The following is a 21,332-nucleotide window of genomic DNA, read 5'->3' as shown; positions in this document are numbered from 1 at the left end:
GAAGGTTGAAAACTCTGCCAGTTCCATCATGGGCACTGCCATCCCCAGTATTGAGGACACTTTCTAAAGGTGATGTCTCAGAAAGGTGGCATCCATCACGCAGGACATGCCGTCTTCTTATTGCTACCATCAGGGAGGAGGTACAGGAACTTGAAGACCTCCCCTCCACAGCCGCTAATATAATATTGCCCCAACTCCAGACTTTCCGCTTCTAATTCTATCAAATTCCGTTATCTTCAACCCTTTGTCGCTTCCAACTATCACCTCCCAGCTTCTGACATAATTTCCACTCTCCCTCCCTCACTTGCTTGTCACATCCCCCCCCCCTTACTGCACCCCTTCCCTTCCCCTCTTTCTACTGTTTTTCTCGAAATGGTGGCATACCGGTTGGAGTGTTTTACAGTGCCTGCGATTGCACTTGCAATCGGGATTTATTTCCCACCGCTGTATGTAAGAAGTTTGTATGATCGAGTGAGTTTTCTCCTGTTGCTGTGGTTTCCTCCCACATTCCAAAGACGAATGGGTGAGGGATAATAAGTCATAGGCATACTGTGTTGGTGCTGGAAGTGTGGCGATACCCGTGAGCACCTTGGACACTGTTGGCCATTGACGCAAAACCCGGCCCACTTCACTGTATGCTTCAATGTACATGTGACAAATAAAGCTTTTCTTTATCTTTATCTTCACTCTATCATTCAGTCCAATGAAGGGTCTCACCTCAATTTGTCAACTGTTAACTTCCCTCCACTGATGCTGCCTGAGCTGTGTGAGTTTCTCCACTGCCTTGCGTGTGGATCTAAATTCCAACATCTGTGGTCCCTTGTGGCAACACCTGCTGTAGGCTGTTCTCTCCCACAGCAGCGTCAGATGTGGGGAATGGGTTTCGACCAGCGTACCGACCGTCAGGCTTAGTCAGTGGCAGTTTGTCGGAGATGTGTCATGGTTTACAGGCTGTTTTGACTTCCTGTGGTCTGATGTAGCGTTTACGTTAAAACAAACCAATGCCGCTGAGAGACTGAGCCAGAGACCTGACACTGAGTGACGCCCTTCCGAATAACTGAGTTCCAGGTCGAAGAAAGTACGTTCGATCCTTTATTACAAAACCAGCAAAGACAAACAATCTTATAGTGATATTAGAAACGAATGAAACTATATTAGGGATACAGCAGAATTAAGAGTAATTAGCACTCAAATTAGCATAATTAAGTGCTCAACAGAAAAAAATGCCATCCCTGTCCCTGGCTACCTCTAACTAAAGTAAAACTAACTAAGTGTAAACGTAACTATACTCATTTGCTTCTACCACACCCTGACCCACATGACAGATTACTGTGACCCTTAATAACCTTGCAGCAGAAAATACAATGCAGACAGACCGAAAATGGATAGATGGCTCCTATACCTGAGAAGGAAACGGATGATTCAACAAGGGGATAAGCAAGTGCAAGTCCCCAGTACTGGGGTTGCACCTGTTGGTCTGGTGCTCTGCATACATTCAGGATCTGCGGAGAGCTGGAGCAACTCTGACATGAACACTGATCTACTGGTGACTGCTCGAAGGAGACTGGAGGTCTGCCGCTTTTGGCAACCTTTCATTGTTATAAGGTTTTGCCCTTTGCTTTGTAAAATAAAATGCATGTGATCGGTTCATCGCAAGAAGCAACGAGACAGGATTCTGGCGATGTAGTTGCAAACTCATATATTACTTGTCACAATGCAGACTCATTTTCTAAATGCATAATATGAACTATAGCCCCTGATATGTTCAGTACAAAAAGAACCAAATTTGTAGCCTTGTACATTCATGATTCCAGATCATACATGGAATTTTTTGGGCAATTATTGGAGGTGGGATATGATCTTCCACTTGCTGCCTCCCCTCCACCCCTTCAGAGACCTAAACGTGAGAATCCAAGATGTCACTGCACTTTGGTACCGAGGGAGCCCCCCTGCCAGCTTTACCCACCACCTTTGCCTTCTTAGGAAGTCCATTTGGACAGGGAGTGATTTGTTTCCACTCCAGTTCTGTGCGATCTGACAGGACTCCATTCAGGACATCTTCAAAAGGTGATGCCTTAAAAAGGAAATCCCATCACTCAAGACATGCCCTTTTCTCATTGCTATCGTCAGTGAAAACACACATTCAGCATTTTAGGAACAGCTTCTTACTCTCCATGATCAGATTTCTGAACGGTCCATGAAACCACTACCTCACTAATCTCACAAACACTAGAAAGTCTGCAGATGCTGGAAATCCAAAGCTAAACACACAAAGTGCTGGAGGAACTCAGCAGGTCAGGCAGCACCTACTGAGAAGTGTAAACAGTTGACGTTTTGGGCCAAGACCCTTCATCAGGACTGGAAAATGAGATGAGAAGCCAGGAAATCAGAAATCACTACTTTGCTTTCTTTTTGCACAACTTGTTTAATTCTTATTATAACTTAGAATATTTTTCATGTATTGCACTGTACAGCAGCCACAAAACAAGTTTCATGACATATGCCAGTGATATTAAACCTGAACCAGAATCAAGTTTAATATCACCAGCATGCTGTACATCGTGAAATGTGTTGTTTTGTGGCAGCAGCTCAGTGCAGTACATAAATTACAATAAATTGTAAAGAACTATAAATTACAACCAGAACTATATATGAAAAAATAAATAGGAGAGCAAAAAAATGAAAAAAGCTACTGAGGTAGTGTACACGGGTTCATTGTCCATTCAGAAATCAGATGGCAGAGGGGAAAAAGCTGTTCCTGAAATGTTGAGTAGGTGTCTTTGGACTCCTGTACCTCCTCCCTGATGGTAGTGGTGTTTAGAGGGTGATATTCGTCCTTAATGATGGAGGCCACCGCATTTTGATGGTGTCCTCGAAGCTAGTGCGGTCATCGCCCATGATGGAGCTGGCTGAGTTTACAACTTCCTGCAGCTTTTCAGGATCCTGTGCAATGCCCCCCACCCCCATACCAGACAGTGATGCAATCAGGTAGAATGCTCTGTATGGTACATCTGAAGAAATTTGCTGAGTTCTCTTTGGTGACATACCAAGACTCCTCAAACATCTAATGAAAAATAGTCACTATCGTGTCTTCCTTGTAGTTGCATCAATATGTTGGGCCCAGGATAGATCTTCCGAGATATTGACATCCATGAACTTGAAGCTGCTCACCCTTTCCACTGCTGATCTTGCAGTGAGAATTGGTGCGTGTTCTCCCAACTTCCCCTTCCTGAAGTCCACCATCGATTCTTTGGTCTTACTGATGTTGAGTGCAAGGTTATTGTTGCAACACCACCAGGTGATCTTGCCGACTGGTGGCGTAGCGGCACCAGCGCCGGACTTTGGAGCAAAGGCCCCCGAGTTCGAATCCAGCCAGCTCCCTTGCACGCTTTCCATCTGTGCTGGGTTGAACATCGAACTAGCAACTCGGCCTCGTAAAAGTAAGAAAGCCTGCTAAAAAAAACTCCACTCGGAGTTAAGGGCTTTCTTCTTCTTCTTCTTCTTCCAACAGGTGATCTACCTCAATCTTGTGTGCGTCCTTGTCCCCATCTGAAATTCTACCAATAATAGTTGTGTCATTGGCAAATTTATAGATGGCGTTTGAGCTGTGGATGTACAGAGAGTAGCTTACTGGACTAAATACACACCCCTGAGTTGCCCCAGTGCTGATCCCCCAGTGAGGAGGAGATGTTATTTCTGATCAGCACAGATTGTGGTCTCCTGGTGTGAAAGTCAAGGATCCAGTTGCAGTGGGAAGTACAGAGGGCCAGGCTTTGGAGCTTGTTGATTAGAACAGTGTGATAATGTTGAATGCTGATTCTGATTCTGACTGCTGTGGCTAAGGTGGGAGCTGCAGACGTGGAGAAGAGGAGCATGATGGGCAGGTGTGTGGCTAGTTTGTGAGAAGCTGCATTCCTCCTGATAAGCAAGCAGAACTTCTGTTTGTCCCGATGCATGGAAACAATTCTATTCCAAATGCTGCTGCTTTTTCTAGGGCTAGGGGCCAAGGATTCCAGGATTTAGTTGGAATGTTGCTGTGATATACTGGCAGTAGCCCGCAGGGGTCACCACGCTTCTGGCACCAATATTTACTAACCCTAACCCATATGTCTTTTCGGAATCTGGGAGGAAACTGGAGCAGCTGGGGGAAAACCTTGTGATCACAGTGGTCGTGGGGAGAACCTACAAATTCCTTACAGACAACAGCAGAATTCAACCCTGAACTTCCAGTCACTGGTACTGAAACTTGCTGAATGAGATTAGTGTAGAATTAGTGTAAAAGGACAGTGTAAAAGCAAAAATGGATCCAGCCCGAGTTGTTTTACTTGCATGACATGCTCACAGTAATGATTGCTCCAAAGAGTCAAATTCCCTATTTCGATCCTTTATTAGCAATTAGCAAACATACAATTAAGCAGTATTGGATGTTATCTCAGTAGCCTGCAAAGATCAGACCTCCATGGTCCCAAGCTACAAACTGTCCTGAAATAAGCATGAATACGTAACCTATTCCCTTTGCTTTTACTGCCCCCGCCCCGCCACCAATGTGATTATTTACCATAATAAACATAGTAAACACACAGAACAGAATACACAGCTCCTATACCCAGTAATTTAGCCGAGAGGTTAGCCTAACACTTTACGTTTCGGTAATCTGGGTTCAATTCCCGCCACTGTCTGTAAGGAGTTTGTACTTCCTCCTCGTGATCACAAGTGTTTCCTCTGGGTGAGCTGGTTTTCTCCCATGTTCCAAAGATGTACAGTATGGGTTAGAATTAGTAAGTTGTGAGCATGCTATGTTGCCACTGGAAGTGTGGTGGCATTTGTGGGTTGGTCACTGACATAATAACACATTTCATTTTGTGTTTCAATGTGTATGTGATACAGAAAGCTGATCCTAAAATATCTTAAAATGGGTTGTTGATGGTTACCACAGACTCAATGGGCTGAAAGGCCCATTTCTGAGTTTTATGAACTCTACGACTGTTGTATAAACAGTAGTTGGGATGTGAACTATAGATTAAAATGGGAAATAGTAAAGGCATGTCAAAAGGACAATGTTGTGATAGTCATGGGAGTTTTTAACCTGTAGGTAGGTTTGGAAAACCAGCTTGGTAATAGATCTCAAGGGAGTGAGTTTGTTGAATGCCTGCGAGATGGCTTTTTAGAGCTGTTTGTTGTTGAGCCTACTAGGGGATCAGCTATACTAGACTGGGTGTAATGCAATGAACCAGAGGCAGTTAGGGAGCTTCAGGTAAAGGAAAACTTAGGATACAGTCATCACAGTATGATTTCCTGATGAACCTGTTAGAATTCTTTGAGGAGATTACAAGTAGGATGGATAAAGGGGATGCAGTGGATGTTGTATATTTGGATTTTCAGAAGGTGCTGCACATGAGGCTACTTACCGAGAGAAGAGTTCCTATGGAACTCCCTTGTCCATTCGTCCCCCCCAACCCTCCCCACTGATCTCCCTCCTGGCACTTATCCGTGTAAACGGAACAAGTGCTACACATGCCCTTACACTTCCTCCCTTACCACCATTCAGGGCCCCAAACCGTCCTTCCAGGTGAGGCAATACTTCACCTGTGAGTCGACTGGGGTGATATACTGCGTCCGGTGCTCCCGATGTGGCCTTTTATATATTGGCGAGACCCGACGCAGACTGGGAGACCGCTTTGCTGAACATCTACGCTCTGTCTGCCAGAGAAAGCAGGATCTCCCAGTGGCCACACATTTTAATTCCACATCCCATTTCCATTCATGTCTATTCACGGCCTCCTCTACTGTAAAGATGAAGCCACACTCAGGTTGGAGGAACAACACCTTATATTCCGTCTGGGTAGCCTCCAACCTGATGGCATGAACATCGACTTCTCTAACTTCCGCTAAGGCCCCACCTCCCCCTCGTATCCCATCTGTTATTTATTTTTATGCACACATTCTCTCTCTCACTCTCCTTTTTCTCCCTCTGTCCCTCTGAATATACCCCTTGCCCATCCTCTGGGTCACCCCCCCCCCTTGTTTTTCTTCCCGGACCTCCTGTCCCATGATCCTCTCGTATCCCCTTTTGCCTATCACCTGTCCAGCTCTTGGCTCTATCCCTCCCCCTCCTGTCTTCTCCTATCATTTTGGATCTCCCCCTCCCCCTCCAACTTTCAAATCCCTTACTCACTCTTCCTTCAGTTAGTCCTGACGAAGGGTCTCGGCCCGAAACGTCGACTGCACCTCTTCCTAGAGATGCTGCCTGGCCTGCTGTGTTCACCAGCAACTTTGATGTGTGTTGCTTGAATTTCCAGCATCTGCAGAATTCCTGTTGTTTGCGTGAAATGAAATGCAGTGTTGGAAAATGCATGGTCACGCTCTTTGGTAGTAGAAATAAATGTGCACACTATTTTCTAAATGGGGAGAAAATCCACAAGTCTGAGATGCAAAAGGGACTTGGGAGTCCTTGTGCAGAACACCCTAAGGGTTAACTTGCAGGTAGAGTCAGTGGTGAGGAAGGCAAATGCAATGTTAGCATTCATTTCAAGAGGGCTAGAATACAAGAGCAAGGATGTGATGCTGAGGCTTTATAAGGCACTGGTGAGGCCTCACCTGGAGTATTGTGAACAGTTTTGGGCTCCTCATCTAAGAAAAGATGTGCTGGCATTGGAGAGGGTTCAGAGGAGGTTCACAAGGATGATTTCGGGAATGAAAGGGTTATCATACGAGGAATGTATGGTTGTTCTGGGTCTGTGCTTGCTGATATTCAGAAGGATGGAGGGGGGGATCTCATTGAAACCTTTCAAATGTGGAAAGGCCTAGACAGAGTAGATGTGGAAAGGATGTTTCCCATGGTGGGGGAGTCTAGGACAAGAGAGCACAGCCTCAGGATAGGGGGCATCCATTTAAAACAGAGATACAGAGAAATTACTTTCGCCAGAGGGTGGTGAATTTGTGGAATTTGTAACCACAAGCAACTGTGGAGGCCAGGTCATTGGGTGTATTTAAGGTGGAGATTGATAGGTTATTGATTGGTCATGGCATTAAAGGTTATGAGGAGAAGGCCAGGGAGTGGGGCTGAGGAGGGAAAAAAGAGGATTAGCCAGGATTGAATGGTGGAGCAGACTCGATGGGCCAAATGGCCTAATTCTGCTCCAATGTCTTAAGGTTTTATGGACTTTATGACATAGAAACATAGAAAACCTACAGCACAACACAGGCCCTTCAGCCCACAATGCTGTGCCGAACATGTACTTACTTTAGAAATTACCTCAGGTTACCCATAGCCCTCTGTTTTTCTGAGCTCCATATACCTGTCCAGGAGTCTCTTAAAATACCCTATTGTATCCACCTCCAGCACCATCACCGGCAGCCCATTCCACTCACTCACCACTCTCTGCGTAAAAATCTTACCCCTGACATCTCCTCCGTACCTAGTTCCAGGCACCTTAAAACTGTGTCCTCTCGTACTAGCCATTTCAGCCCTGGGAAAAAGTCTCTTACTGTCCACACAATCAACGCCTCTCATTATCTTATATATCTCTATCAGATCATCTCTTATCCTCCGTCGCTCCAAGGAAAAAAGGCCAAGTTCACTCAATCTACTCTCATAAGGCATGCTCGCCAATCCAGGCAACATCCTTGTAAATCTCCTCTGCACCCTTTCTATGGTTTCCACCTTTTTTTTTCTTTTTAAAGGACATCTTTATCAGCTTAAAATTAGAAAGAGTGACAATGATTTTCTATATTCGGCTATCGGCCAGAACTGCGAGATGGCTCTTTGGAAGTTATCATAACATTAATTGAAACAACGGTGAACTTCAGACCCATATCTTTGGAAATCGATTGCATGGGACATTTTATCTGTAGCTGCACCGTGTTTCGAATTTAATATTTAGAACCTTAGGCTTTTGAACTGAAGATCCACTCAAGTTCAATTTAAATGTTGATAATTAATTATAGTACTTTTCCTTGGCATCCCTTTTTAAAATTTCAGATCTGAGCAACTGGGAAGAAGAATACCATAAAAGATAGGAGGGAATTAAATTCTGTTTCAGAACAGAACTTCCATAGAAAATTCTTTTACTCAAGTTCAAGGTTATTGTCATTCAATCATACATATGTATACAGCTAAATGAAAACTGGTTCTTCTGGGGCCAAGGTGCAAAGCACAGCACATACAGTCACAAAATAATATCAGCTCAAGTCCCTGAGTGATATGGCCTGGAGATTGACAGGTTGACATGAAGTGCGAGGTGTATGTTTATGTAAGACAGTATAATGTTACTGGCAAAATTATAACAAAACAAACAGTCGTATAAATATGTGAAACAGCAACAATAAAAGATTAAAAGTGACCAGTGCAGGATGAGAGAGTGTCTATGAGTTGGGGAGTGGAGGGGTGGGCAGCATAGTATTCAGACAGGGTGTACTTGTGTACAAGGTTGGTGGGGTGGAGATACGTCTCTACCAAAGGAGGTATAAAGTGCTCCTTCGCTCCACTAGCCTGCAGGTCACCCTTGGGCAAGGTGTAGCACTTGCTTAGCCCCCCCCCCCCCGATCATGTAAAACCAAGGGACCAGGTGGATGGTCGTATGAGCAGCTGGTGCATATCACATGTCCTGGTTATGTGTCCACTGACACCAGGCAGACAATCTCTGAAGAATATTAATAATGGCTAGTGTCACCCATCTTATAAAGACGCTGCCCAGGAGAAGGCAATGGCAAACCACCTCTGTAGAAAAATTTACCAAGAACAGTCATGGTCATGGAAAGACCTTGATCACCTATGTCAATATGACAGGGCACATGAGGAATGAATGACAACCGTGTGTGCTGGTTAGCTTGGGGGACAAAGTCGTTACCTAGCCTGACAGTTCTGGTTCTTATGATGTACTTCTGCCTGACAGCAGGCAGTCAAAAGGATTGTGGGAAGGATGCCCGTTTATAACTCCACGTGGCAAGGTGTCAAGATTCATGAATGTATCACTGGCACGTTCAGTAATATCCATTTCTTGTTCATTTCATTTTCATTTTATTATCAAAGTATGTACGCAGAATACAACTCTGAGATTTTTCTTCTCCAGATAGCCATGAAATACAGAAAAACCACTAAAAGAAACTGAAACAAAATTCGCAAACCCCAAATCCCAACCCCTGCCTTACACAAAGGCTAACAGATCTCCCACCCAGACACAGGAGATAAAACATCAAACCCCTAATAACCAAATCTCTCCCACGCAAAAAAAACCCAGCAACAATAACATCAAACCATCAACCCCTCTCTCGCACACAAAAAACTAACAGATCGCTCACACGGAAAAATACCAACAAGAACATCAGACCCCAAATCCCCAACCCCTCCCTTGCCCCAAAAAAGTAACATATCACCCACCTGCCAATTGCCAACAAGAAAGAAAACACAGCAAAACCCAAGGAGACCAATGTAAACTGCAGTCCACACCAATAATCACGGAAGTCTCAGAATTACGAAAACATCCTCTGTCAGCACTGAGGAGAACGACAGCTCAAACTCAGACTTTCCGTGGGGAGTGACCGTTGAGCCGTGGCCTCCCGTGAAGAACGACCGCCGACCCAGCCTCCTCCGCATTCGCCTGGATGTTTCAGCCTACCTCGACGCTTCGATCGGCGAGTTGATCACAGCCCCTGCACCCCGTGTCTGGTCTCCTGCTCGAGACAATTCGTGCTCATGGTCCTCTCGTGGAACTTTCTTGGCGACAGCGGAATGCTAGATCACTTGATCGAACTCCAAATCGTATGTTGCAGGCTCCAGCAGTTTCCGAAACACAATCAGGACAAAAAGAGTAAGTGGAAGGTGTAGTGAAAGTGAAGTAATTAACTGTCTGGAAGATCTCACCTGAAAAATCGTTGTTTGCTGGTGCCACCTTGACTGGAAGATATTCTGGTCACACTTCATTTGAATGGTGTATCGTGGCACGTTGCTTTTAAGGCACCAAATTATTGCTTGATCCATTTAGTGTTCTCCATCCAAGGCAACATCTGGGTTTCCTTTATTCAGATGCCAAGGGAATATAATGTTTCAGATTTCTACTATTTACACACAGTGGCCACTTTATTAGGTACACCTGTACACCTGCTCGTTAATGCAAATGGCTAATCAGCCAATCGTGTAGCAGCAACTCAGTGCATAAAAGCATGCAGACACGGTCAAGAGGTTCAGTTGTTGTTCAGGGAAAACATCAGAATGGGGAAGAAATGTTATCTAAGTGACTTTATCCATGGAATGATTGTTGGTGCCAGACAGGGTGGTTTGAGTATCTCAGAATCTGTTGATTCCTGGAATTTTCACAGACAACAAAACGAACAAACAAAACCATGCAGTTAGCGGCAGTTCTGTGGGCAAAAATGCCTTGTTAGTGAGAGAGGTCAGAGGATAATGACCAGATTGGTTCAAGCTGACAGGGGCGACAGTAACACAAATAACCGCGTGTTACAACAGTGGTGTGCAGAAGAGCATTTCTGAATGCACAACAAGTCGAAGCTTGAAGTAGTTGGGATACAGCAGCCGAAGATCACGGACATACACTCGGTGGCCACTTTATTAGGTACAGGAGGGACCTAATAAGGTGGCTGCTGACTATATTTATGCCTTGAAATTCATTCCTCTCGTGGCAATATATTCTTCCTTCAATTACTAAATCTGTTGTCTGAATTCTAAAGGGGTAGTGCTCATCATTTAACATTATCAACCAAGGATGCATTTCTTGGCATTTATTTTTGCTTTTGGTTACTGTTTTTGTGCCTTTCCCAAGAACGCCTCTGACTCTTGCTGCCCTCGCTTTTGGTCATTACCAATTCATATCTGACCTTATGTGCTTGTGCTCCGTTGTCAGATACTTTCCTTCTCATTATTTTTAGCCTGAAAACTGACAGCATCAACATGAACGAGCTTCTGTGGCTTAGATGTGCAGAAAATTGCCGACAGTTTCGCTCCTTGCCTGGAACCATCTCCAGTAAGGTCATTAGGCTTCTAACCATGCTGGAGAACTTGAAGAGAGCTATCTCTGCTCTGTGCGGAACTCGGTTACACTTAGTTATTTTCAGTATATTTTCAATCAACAAATCAATCCCTTTGCTAAAGTTGGAGGCATTTGAAAGGTCAGCTCAGCTTTTTGATGACAGTTTATTCTTGTTATTCCTGTTTTCCACGGAAGAACTTACTGTTTTATTAAGTTTTATTTCTTGAGTCAACAGCTTCCCTTCTTCGTCCTATATGTTAATAATATTTCATATTCCAGAATTCTGTGCTGAGACCCCAGAGTAGAGGTGCCAGCTTTAGGATATGATATTAAACCTGCTCTTTTGGGTGGGTAGGGGAAAAGTGGATGCCAAAGTTTCTCCCAGGGGCCACGCATTTTAATTCCACGTCCCATTCCCATTCTGATACGTCTATCCATGGCCTCCTCTACTGTAAAGATGAAGCCACACTCAGGTTGGAGGAACAACACCTTATATTCCGTCTGGGTAGCCTCCAACCTGATGGCATGAACATCGACTTCTCTAACTTCCGCTAATGCCCCACCTCCCCCTCGTACCCCATCTGTTATTTATTTTTATACACACATTCTTTTTCTCTCACTCCTTTTTCTCCCTCTGTCCCTCTCACTATACCCCTTGTCCATCCTCTGGGTTTTTTCGCCCCTTCCCATTTTCTTTCTCCCTGGGCCTCCCGTCCCATGATCCTCTCATACCCCTTTTGCCAATCACCTGTCCAGCTCTTGGCTCCATCCCTCCCCCTCCTGTCTTCTCCTATCATTTTGGATCTCCCCCTCCCACTCCCACTTTCAAATCTCTTACTATCTCTTCTTTCAGTTAGTCCTGATGAAGGGTCTCGGCCCGAAACGTCGACTGTACCTCTTCCTAGAGATGCTGCCTGGCCTGCTGCGTTCACCAGCAGCTTTGAGTTGTGTTGCTTGCGTTTGCCAAAGTTTATGTATTTATTTATTTATTGAGATGCCGAGTGAAAAAGGCCCTTTCTGGCCTTTCAAGCCACACCACCCAGCAATCCCTGATTTAACCCGAGCCTAATCATGGGACAATTTACAATGACCAATTAACCTTCCAACCGGTATGTCTTTGGACTGTGGGAGGAAACCGGAGCACCCGGAGGAAACACATACAGTCACAGGGAGAATGTCCAAACTCCTTACAGACAGCGGTGGGAGTTGGACCCAGGTCGGAGTCGCCCTTACTGTCAAGCGTTGTGCTAACCTCCATGCTCCCGTGCCACCCCATGTATAAGAATAATAGCTCCTCCCTCCACGTATAATTATTGCAATTTAATTTAACTAATTAAATAAACCTGGAACAAAACGAAGGAAAGTATCAGGGACCACGGAGACCACTTGACCCACCATTATCAATTTGGTTGAAGTTCGCCTTTCTCACCCAGACTCGAGGTATTCCAGATCCATAGCAAGTGGCCCAGCAACTAAGCTGTTCAAGGGGCGATTAGGGATAATTTCTAAATGCCCTCCTTTCCTGCAAGGTCCACAAAAGGGAAGACCCATGTGTGTTAATCCCAGAAGGAAGTTAGCTGAGTTGGCATATGGTTCAAGCCTTTCTGTCCACACGTGAGGTGGCAGGGCTTTTGGTGGATAGAATAAATGGATGTCTATAAAAGAGAGGTAATGCTGAGGAGGTTTTATAAAGTATTGGTCAGATCATATAGAATATTGTGAGCGGTTTTTGGTCCCTTATCTGAGAAAGGATGTGCTGGATGGGGTCCAAAGGAGTTTCATGAGAATGATCCCAGAATGAGGAATGGTTAATGTATGAGGAACACTTGATGGCTCTAGTCCTGTACTGGCTGGGGGGCGGGGGGGGTGGTCTCATTGAAACTTAACAAATACTGAAAGGTCTAGATAGAGTGGACATGGAGAGGATGTTTCCTACAGAGGCGAGTCTAGGACCTGAGGACACAGCTTCAGAATACAAGAAAAAAGATGAGGAGAAATTTCTTTAGCCAGAGGGTGGTGAATCTGTGGAATTTATTGCCGCAGACAGCTGTGGAGGCCAAATCATTGAGTATATGTAAAGTAAAGGTTGATAGGTTCTTAATTAGTGAAGGCATCAAAGATTACGGGGAGAAGGCAGGAGAATGGGGTTGATAGGGATAATGAATCAGCCATGATGAAATGATGGAGCAGCCTCACTGGGCCAAATGGCCTAATTCTGTTCCTATCTCTTGCAATCTTCTGCCGATTCCTTCATCACTGGCTGTACGACAGTAGATATAAACTCACAACAATTCTGAATCTTTGCTTTTCAGGTGGAGAGGAAACGACACATTGGGAACGACATTGTGACCATAGTGTTCCAAGAAGGAGAGGATTCATCGCCATCTTTCAAACCTTCTATGATCCGTTCGCACTTCACACGTATCCTCTTCTCTTGTACTAAGGATGAAAACCTTTGGTCTAAAGACGTGTGCCTGGTTTAGATTACTCTTTCCCTTTTTTCAACACCTTCCACAAATCCGTGTGGGCACGTGGCCAAATGGTTAAGGCGTTCGACTAACGATCTGAAGGTCATGAGTTTGAGCCCCAGCAGAGGTAGCATGTTGTGTCTTTGAGCAAGGCACTTAATCACACATTGCTCTGCGATGACACTGGTGCCAAGCTGTATGGGTCCTAATGCCCTTCCCTTGGACAACATTGGTGTCGTGGAGAGGGGAGACTTGCAGCATGGGCAACTGCCGGTCTACCATACAACCTTGCCCAGGCCTGTGCCCTGGAGAGTGAAGACTTTCCAGGCGCAGATCCATGGTCACAAATCCAGTACCTTCCTGGTATTGAAGACAACCCTGATACTTTGCAAAGAGAGTCCATGCTGTTACCTTGTATCAGTACTGGAGCCTTGAGCAAGGTGGCTGAAGATCTGTGGGCCGGATTTAGTTCCCTCCGTCTGTTCCCATGGGCAATGACAGACTGGCCTGTTACAATTTCACTAGGATAAGGCAAGTTCTGCAGCTGCAATGTCTGCTCACGAAAGGATGAAACTGGAGATCTTTGTTCAGTAGGTGTAGCATTGTGTTAGGATGTGTTTGCAACCCTTCTAATGTTTTCCTCCAGAGTAACACACACAAAAAGGCTGGAGGAACTCAGCAGGTCAGGCAGCAACTATGGAGGGAAACAAACAGTTGGCATTTTCAGGCCAAGACCCTTCATCAGGACTGGAGAGGAAGGATGTGAAGGGTGTGGACTCCTTCTTAGCTCTTCTGTTTTTCTCACCTATCACCTCCTACTGGTGTCCCTCCTCCTTTCCTTCGCATGGTTCACTCTCCTCTCCTTTCAGACTCCTTCTCCTCCAGCCCTTTACCTCTTCCACCTCACCTCTCACCTCTTAGCTTCTCTCTTCATTCTTGCTCCCCCACCCACCTGGCTTCACCTATCACCTTCTAGCTTGTACTACGTCCCCCGCCCCCGCTTCCAGTCCTGATGAAGGGTCTCAGCCGGAAGTGTTGATTCTTTATTCCCCTCCATTGTTGCTGCTCAGCCTGCTGAGTTCCTCCAGCAGCTTGTTTGTGTTACTCTGGATTTCCAGCAGCTTGTTTGTGTTACTCTGGATTTCCAGCAGCTTTTATGTGTTACTCTGGATTTCCAGCAGCTTTTATGTGTTACTCTGGATTTCCAGCAGTTTGTTACTCTGGATTTCCAGCAGCTTTTATGTGTTACTCTGGATTTCCAGCAGTTTGTTACTCTGGATTTCCAGCAGCTTGTATGTGTTACTCTGGATTTCCAGCAGCTTGTTACTCTGGATTTCCAGCAGCTTGTATGTGTTACTCTGGATTTCCAGCAGCTTGTTTGTGTTACTCTGGATTTCCAGCAGCTTTTATGTGTTACTCTGGAATTTCAGCATCTGCTGAATCTCTTGTGTTAATGTTTTCTTTCATCTTGCTGGTGGAGGTGAGAATGGTGGTTGGGGTAGTGAAGTGAGGTGGTTTTAATAGAGGATGTAGCTGCGAAGGAACAACGACAAACCATGAGAAAACTTCCTAGGTGTTAGAACCTGTTAATCACTGACAGCTCCCCCAAAACCTGGAGCCTCCACTGTCTACAAAATAAAATATCCCAAACTTGACTAATTGAGATAATGATGTCTAATTACATTAATCCATTTCTGTCTGCACAATAGTCCCTATCTCTACATTCTCTGCACATTCATGTGCCTATGTAAAAGCTTCTCAAATATCTCTGTCATATTCATCTCCATCACCACCCTAGCAGTGCATTCCAAGCACCTGCCCCTCTCTGTGTAAAAAAAAATAGCTTGCCTCGTACATCTCCTCTGGCCTTTCCCCCTCTCACCTTAAGTCAGGGGATCCCAACCTTTTTTATGTCATGGGCCCCAGGTTGGAAACCCCTGACATAAATGCATGTTCTCTAATACTTGGCATTTCAATTTTGGGGAAAAGATAAAGCTGTTTACTCGATCTATGCTTTTCATAATCTTATAAACCACTGTCAGTTCCCCAATGAACCTCCCCTCTGCACTCCATGGAAAACAACCTAAGCTTGTCCAGCTTCTCCTTTAGTTAGCATTCTGGTAAACCTCCTCTGCACCCTCTCCAAAGCCTCTGTATCCTTCCCATAGCATGATTTTTGATGAGAATGTGGCTCGTGGTGTGAGCTCATAGCTCAGCACGCTGGAAACATCAAAGTTAGTATCCTGAACTTGAGAAAGTGAACGCTGACTGTCCACCGAACTTATCCCAGGTCCTGAGTGCTAACCGTCCACAGAACATATCCTAGGTCCTGAGTGCTAACCGTCCACAGAACATATCCTAGGTCCTGAGTGCTAACCGTCCACAGAACATATCCTAGGTCCTGAATGCTAACCGTCCACAGAACATATCCTAGGTCCTGAGTGCTAACCGTCCACAGAACATATCCTAGGTCCTGAGTGCTAACCGTCCACAGAACATATCCTAGGTCCTGAGTGCTAACCGTCCACAGAACATATCCTAGGTCCTGAATGCTGATCGTCCACAGAACATATCCTAGGTCCTGAGTGCTAACCGTCCACAGAACATATCCCAGGTCCTGAATGCTGACTGTCCACAGAACTTTCCCAGGTCCTGAGTGCTGACTGTCCACAGAAACTTCCCAGGTCCTGAATGCTGTACTACTCTTCACACAGCTTAGTTTCAGTTATTAGGTTTCCTCTGTTAATTCACAGCGGATTTCATGTTCAATTGAAAGATGAATTTATAGCTGTTTAAACATGCCTGGTACTTGTGTCAAAATGGCCATGCTATGCGTAACAGGAAGCTAGGCTTGCCTTTGTCTGTGCATTCTCTCCAGTATCTGGAGACAAGGAACCAGACTTGTGAACCGTTCTTGCATTGGTTGGTCTCCTGTTACAGCGAGTAAAGATTTTCTATGAACGTTACTGTTCACTTTGCCTTGCAGTCCTTCAGCACAACACTTCTTCATCCTGCAGATAGTTCCCTCTGCTGCCACTGTTAGCATTTCCTGCCTCCTCCTCCAATGAGGCAGCCCCTTAGGATTGAGGATGGCTCAGCTCCACTCCGGTCCCCTCGGCTCCACTCCGGTTCCCTCGGCTCCACTCCAGTCCCCTCGGCTCCACTCCGGTCCCCTCAGCTCCACTCCGGTTCCTTGGGTTCCATTCCGGTCCCCTTGGCTCCACTTCGGTCCCCTCAGCTCCACTCCGGTCCCCTTGGCTCCACTCCAGTTCCTTGGGCTCCACTCCGGTTCCTTGGGCTCCACTCCAGTCCCCTCAGCTCACTCCAGTCCCCTCGGTTCCATTCCAGTCTCCTCAGTTCCACTCTGGTTCCCTCAGTTCCACTCCGGTTCCCTCGGTTCCACTCCAGTCCCCTCGGTTCCACTCCGGTCCCCTCGGCCCCACTCCGGTCCCCTCGGCCCCACTCCAGTTCCCTGGGTTCCACTCCGGTTCCCTCGGTTCCACTCCGGTCCCCTCGGCTCCACTCCGGTTCCCTCGGTTCCACTCCAGTTCCCTCGGCTCCACTCCAGTTCCCTGGATTCCATTCCAGTCCCCTCAGTTCCACTCTGGTTCCCTCGGTTCCACTCCGGTCCCCTCGGCCCCACTCCGGTTCCCTGGGTTCCACTCCAGTTCCCTCGGTTCCACTCCAGTCCCCTCGGCTCCACTCCGGTTCCCTGGGTTCCACTCCGGTTCCCTCGGCTCCACTCCGGTTCCCTCGGTTCCACTCCGGTTCCCTGGGCTCCACTCCAGTCCCCTCGGTTCCACTCCGGTCACCTGGGCTCCACTCCAGTCCCCTCGGTTCCACTCCGGTTCCCTGGGTTCCATTCCGGTCCCCTCGGTTCCATTCCGGTCCCCTTGGCTCCACTCCGGTTCCCTCGGCTCCATTCCGGTCCCCTCAGTTCCACTCCGGTCCCCTCGGTTCCATTCCGGTCCCCTCGGTTCCACTCCGGTCCCCTCGGCTCTATTCCGGTCCCCTCGGTTCCACTCCGGTCCCCTCAGCTCCACTCCGGTCCCCTCGGTTCCACTCCGGTTCCCTCGGCTCCACTCCGGTTCCCTCGGTTCCACTCCCGTTCCCTGGGCTCTACTCCGGTCCCCTCGGTTCCACTCCGGTTCCCTGGGTTCCATTCCGGTCCCCTCGGCTCCACTCAGGTCCCCTGGGCTCCACTCCGGTCGCCTGGGCTCCACTCCAGTCCCCTCGGTTCCACTCCGGTTCCCTGGGTTCCATTCCGGTCCCCTCGGTTCCATTCCGGTCCCCTTGGCTCCACTCCGGTCCCCTTGGCTCCACTCCGGTTCCCTCGGCTCCATTCCGGTCCCCTCAGTTCCACTCCGGTCCCCTCGGCTCCATTCCTGTCCCCTCGGCTCCACTCTGCTCCCCTCGGTTCCAGTCCTGTTCTGTAAAAAGTGATGTGACAGGTAGACAGGAGGGTGAAGAGGCTTTGTCGTACTGCCTTTCATCAGTCAGCATGCTGAGTAGAACGTTGAGATATTATGTTGCGGTGGTACCTGACATGGGCAAGGCTGCATTGGGAGTATTGTGTTCAGTTTTGGTCACCCTGCTGTAGGAAATGGGTAGTGGGGTGGAGATACGTCTCTACTGAAGGAGGTGCAAGGTGCTGCTTCCCTCCGCTAGCCTGTAGGTCACCCCTGGGCAAGGTGTAGCACCTGCTTATCCCCCCCCCCCACTGATCCCCCTGATCAGGGTCACGTGAAGCCGTGGGAGCAGGTGGTGGATGGTCGTATGAGCAACTGGTGCATATCACAAGTGCTGACGCCAGGCAGACAGTCTCTGAAGAGTATTGATAATGGCTGGGGTCATCCAACTTGTAAAGGCACTGCCCAGAAGAAGGCAATGGCAAACCACTTCCATAGAAAAAAAATTACCAAGAACAATAATGATCACCATGATGACCCATGTCATACGACACGGCACATAACGACGACCATTGTAGGAAAGATGCCATAAAGCTGGAAAGAGTGCGGAGAAGATTTACGAGGACGTTGCCAGGACTTGAGAGATTGGGTTATAAGGAGAGATTGGACAGCCTAGCTCTTTGGACGTTGGGGTGTAGGAGACTAAAAGGTGATCTTGTAGAGATGTTTAAAACCATTAGGAGCATAGATAGAGTGGATACACACAGCCTTTCCCCAGTGTTGAGAAATTAAAAAACAGAGGACAGAGGCTGAAGGAGAGAGATTTGACAGGAACCTGAGGGGCAACATTTTCACATTCTGCTACATACTCCCAGTGGCCACTTTTTTAGGTACTTAATAAAGTGGTCCCTGAGTGTATGCTCATGGTCTTCTGCTATAGAACATCCACTTCGAGGTTTGACGTGTTGTACATTCAGAGATGCTCTTCTCCACACACTGTTGTAACATGTGGTTATTTGAGTTACTGTCGCCTTTCTGTCAGCTTGAACTAACCTGCTGTTCTCGAGATGGTTGTGCATGAAAATGCTAGGGGACCATTAGTTTCTGAAGTATTCAACCCACTCTGTCTGCACGAACAATCATTCCATGGTCAAAGTCACTTAGGTCATTTCTTCCCCGTTCTGATGTTTGGTCTGAACAACGACTGAACCTCTTGACCGTGTCTGCATGCTTTTATGCATTGAGTTGCTGCCACATGATTGGCTGATTAGATATTTGCATTAATGAGCAGGTGTACAGGTGTATGTAATACATTGGCCACTAAGTGTGTGTAGGATGAGCTGCCAAAGGAAGTAGTTGATGAAGATCCATTAGCAAAACGTAAAAGACATTTGGGCAGATACATGGATATGAAAGGTAAAGGGGAATATGGGTCAAATGTCGGCAAATGGGGCTGACTTGGATGGACAACTTGGCTGGCATAGATGAGTTGTGCTGAAGGGCCTGTTTTCTTGTTGTATGGACTCTATGATTTAAATTTGTGTTTGGAAGCTCCTTGATCATATTGGGCAGGTCTGCAGAGGTGTGCACCTGGGAATCTGAGAGGGGTTGATTGATGGATTGTGGATGCTGAGAGATTATTCCCTAAGGTTGGAGAATCTAGATGTAGGGGTGTCCATTTTAGTCCAAGATGAAGAGCAATTTCTTTTTCAGATGTTTATAAATTTGTGGAATTTGTACTCAGTCAATAAGTAAATTCGAACTTGGGACCCATAGATCTTTAATCTTCGGTGAATTTAGAACTGGGACAAGTTTGCACACTTGAGGAATTGGAATTGGTTTATTATTGTATCATGTGCCAAGATACAGTGAAAAGCTTGTCTTGCAAATGATCCACACAGATCAAATGCATGCAGACAGCAGCAGCAATTAGGGTTCTTTTCCCATCGCTGTCTGTAAGGAGGTTGCAGGTTCTCCCCATGACCACGTGGGTTTCCTCTCACATTCCAAAAATGTACGGGTTAGGATTAGCGAGTTGTGGATATGCTGTGCTGCACCAGAGCATAGCAACAATTGCGGACTGCCCTTTGCACATTTAATTTAATTTTCAGTTCAATTTGATTTAGAGATTCAGCACAGTAACAGGCCCCACCAGTCTGATGAGCCTGTGCCACCCAATTATAACCCACCTGGCCAATTAACCTACGAACCCGTATGTATTTGGACTGTGGAAGGAAGCAGGGCACCAGAAAGAAGCTCACGCAGTCACAGGAATTGAACTCCGGTTGTTGGTGCTGCCAAGTGATGTACACAATGTTACACTGTCCTCAGGCTCTGATAGTCATTGACACCAACAACGCATCTCACTTTGTGTTTTTGATGTTTTGATGTACGTGGCAAAAAAGACTAAACTCTGTCTAAATCTTTACACAGTGCATTGAGGTAGGACAAGGTAAAAGATTAACAATAACGTGTAACAGCTACTGAGAAAGTGCAGTGCAGGTAAACAATAAAGTGCAAAATCGTAACGGGCTTGATTATGAGGTCAAGAGTCCCTCTTATTGTAGCAGAGAACTATTTAATAGTCTTATCATAGTGGAGTAGAAGCTGTCCTCGAGGTGCTAAATCAACCATAGCCGTGTTGAATAGAGAAGCAGGCGAGAGAGGCCCACTTCTGTTTTGGGAAGTTTGATATCATGTTTTCCTGTTTTGGAAAGTCATTCAGAAAATGGCTTATTCCTCTGTTAGCTTCAGAAACCAAGTACAAAGAAAACTACTGAATCTTCTCAGATTTTGAGCTCTTTGTGAATTAACGTCAGCATCATATTGTGAATAGTCATTGTGAAAAAAAATACTTGCTCGCAAAGTTGAGAGCTCACGTTCAAAGTCAAGTTTATTGTTATCTGACTGTACCTGTGTATGACCAAACAAAACAATGTTGCTCTATACTATGGTGCACCCAGAAAACATAAATCACACACATAGCACATAAAACAAAATACTATCATAGATAAGTTAATAAAATATAATTCAAAACTGTGGCACAGGTAAACAGTGAACTGCTCGCTGTCCTAGTGATGAGACCTCAGTGGTGGCAGGGTATTCATTAGTCTCATAGACTGAGGGAAGAAGCTGTTTCCCAGTCTGGTAGTCCTAGTCCTGATTTCTGTCTCCTTTCTGATGGTAATGGGTCAAGGAGATTGTGGGAATACTTAAGGGTCCTTTGTACACAACGCTCCCGGTTAATGTCACGAATCGGCGGGATGGAGACCCCAGTGATCATCTTGGCAGTGTTTTCTATCCTATGTAAGGTCTTGTGGTCCGATACCTTGCCGTTTCCGTACCACACAATGGTGACGGTAAAAGAGTTTGAGGTGAGAACTAAGTTTGGAGTTATTTTGTCAGTTATGATTAAATAACTGAATTATTATCTTAAGTGGGAGCCAAGGTAAGCACGAATAATTGAACTC

General features: G+C 46.2%; 1 protein-coding gene across 3 annotated transcripts in view; it reads left to right on the top strand.

Annotated features, from left to right (window-relative positions):
* garnl3 (GTPase activating Rap/RanGAP domain like 3) overlaps positions 1–21,332 on the top strand; it is a 488,036-nt gene that overhangs the window by 330,553 nt on the left and 136,151 nt on the right. For all 3 annotated transcript variants that reach the window (XM_063073433.1, XM_063073432.1, XM_063073434.1), the window contains one exon: positions 13,298–13,406. In XM_063073433.1, coding sequence (XP_062929503.1) covers positions 13,298–13,406 — 109 coding nt within the window. The remainder of the gene's footprint in view (positions 1–13,297; positions 13,407–21,332) is intronic.

This window comes from Mobula hypostoma, chromosome 21, assembly GCF_963921235.1.
Source record: "Mobula hypostoma chromosome 21, sMobHyp1.1, whole genome shotgun sequence".
Taxonomy (NCBI): Eukaryota; Metazoa; Chordata; class Chondrichthyes; order Myliobatiformes; family Myliobatidae; genus Mobula; species Mobula hypostoma.
Note: the sequence above shows the minus strand (reverse complement) of the source record. Positions and strands in the feature narration are given on the sequence as shown.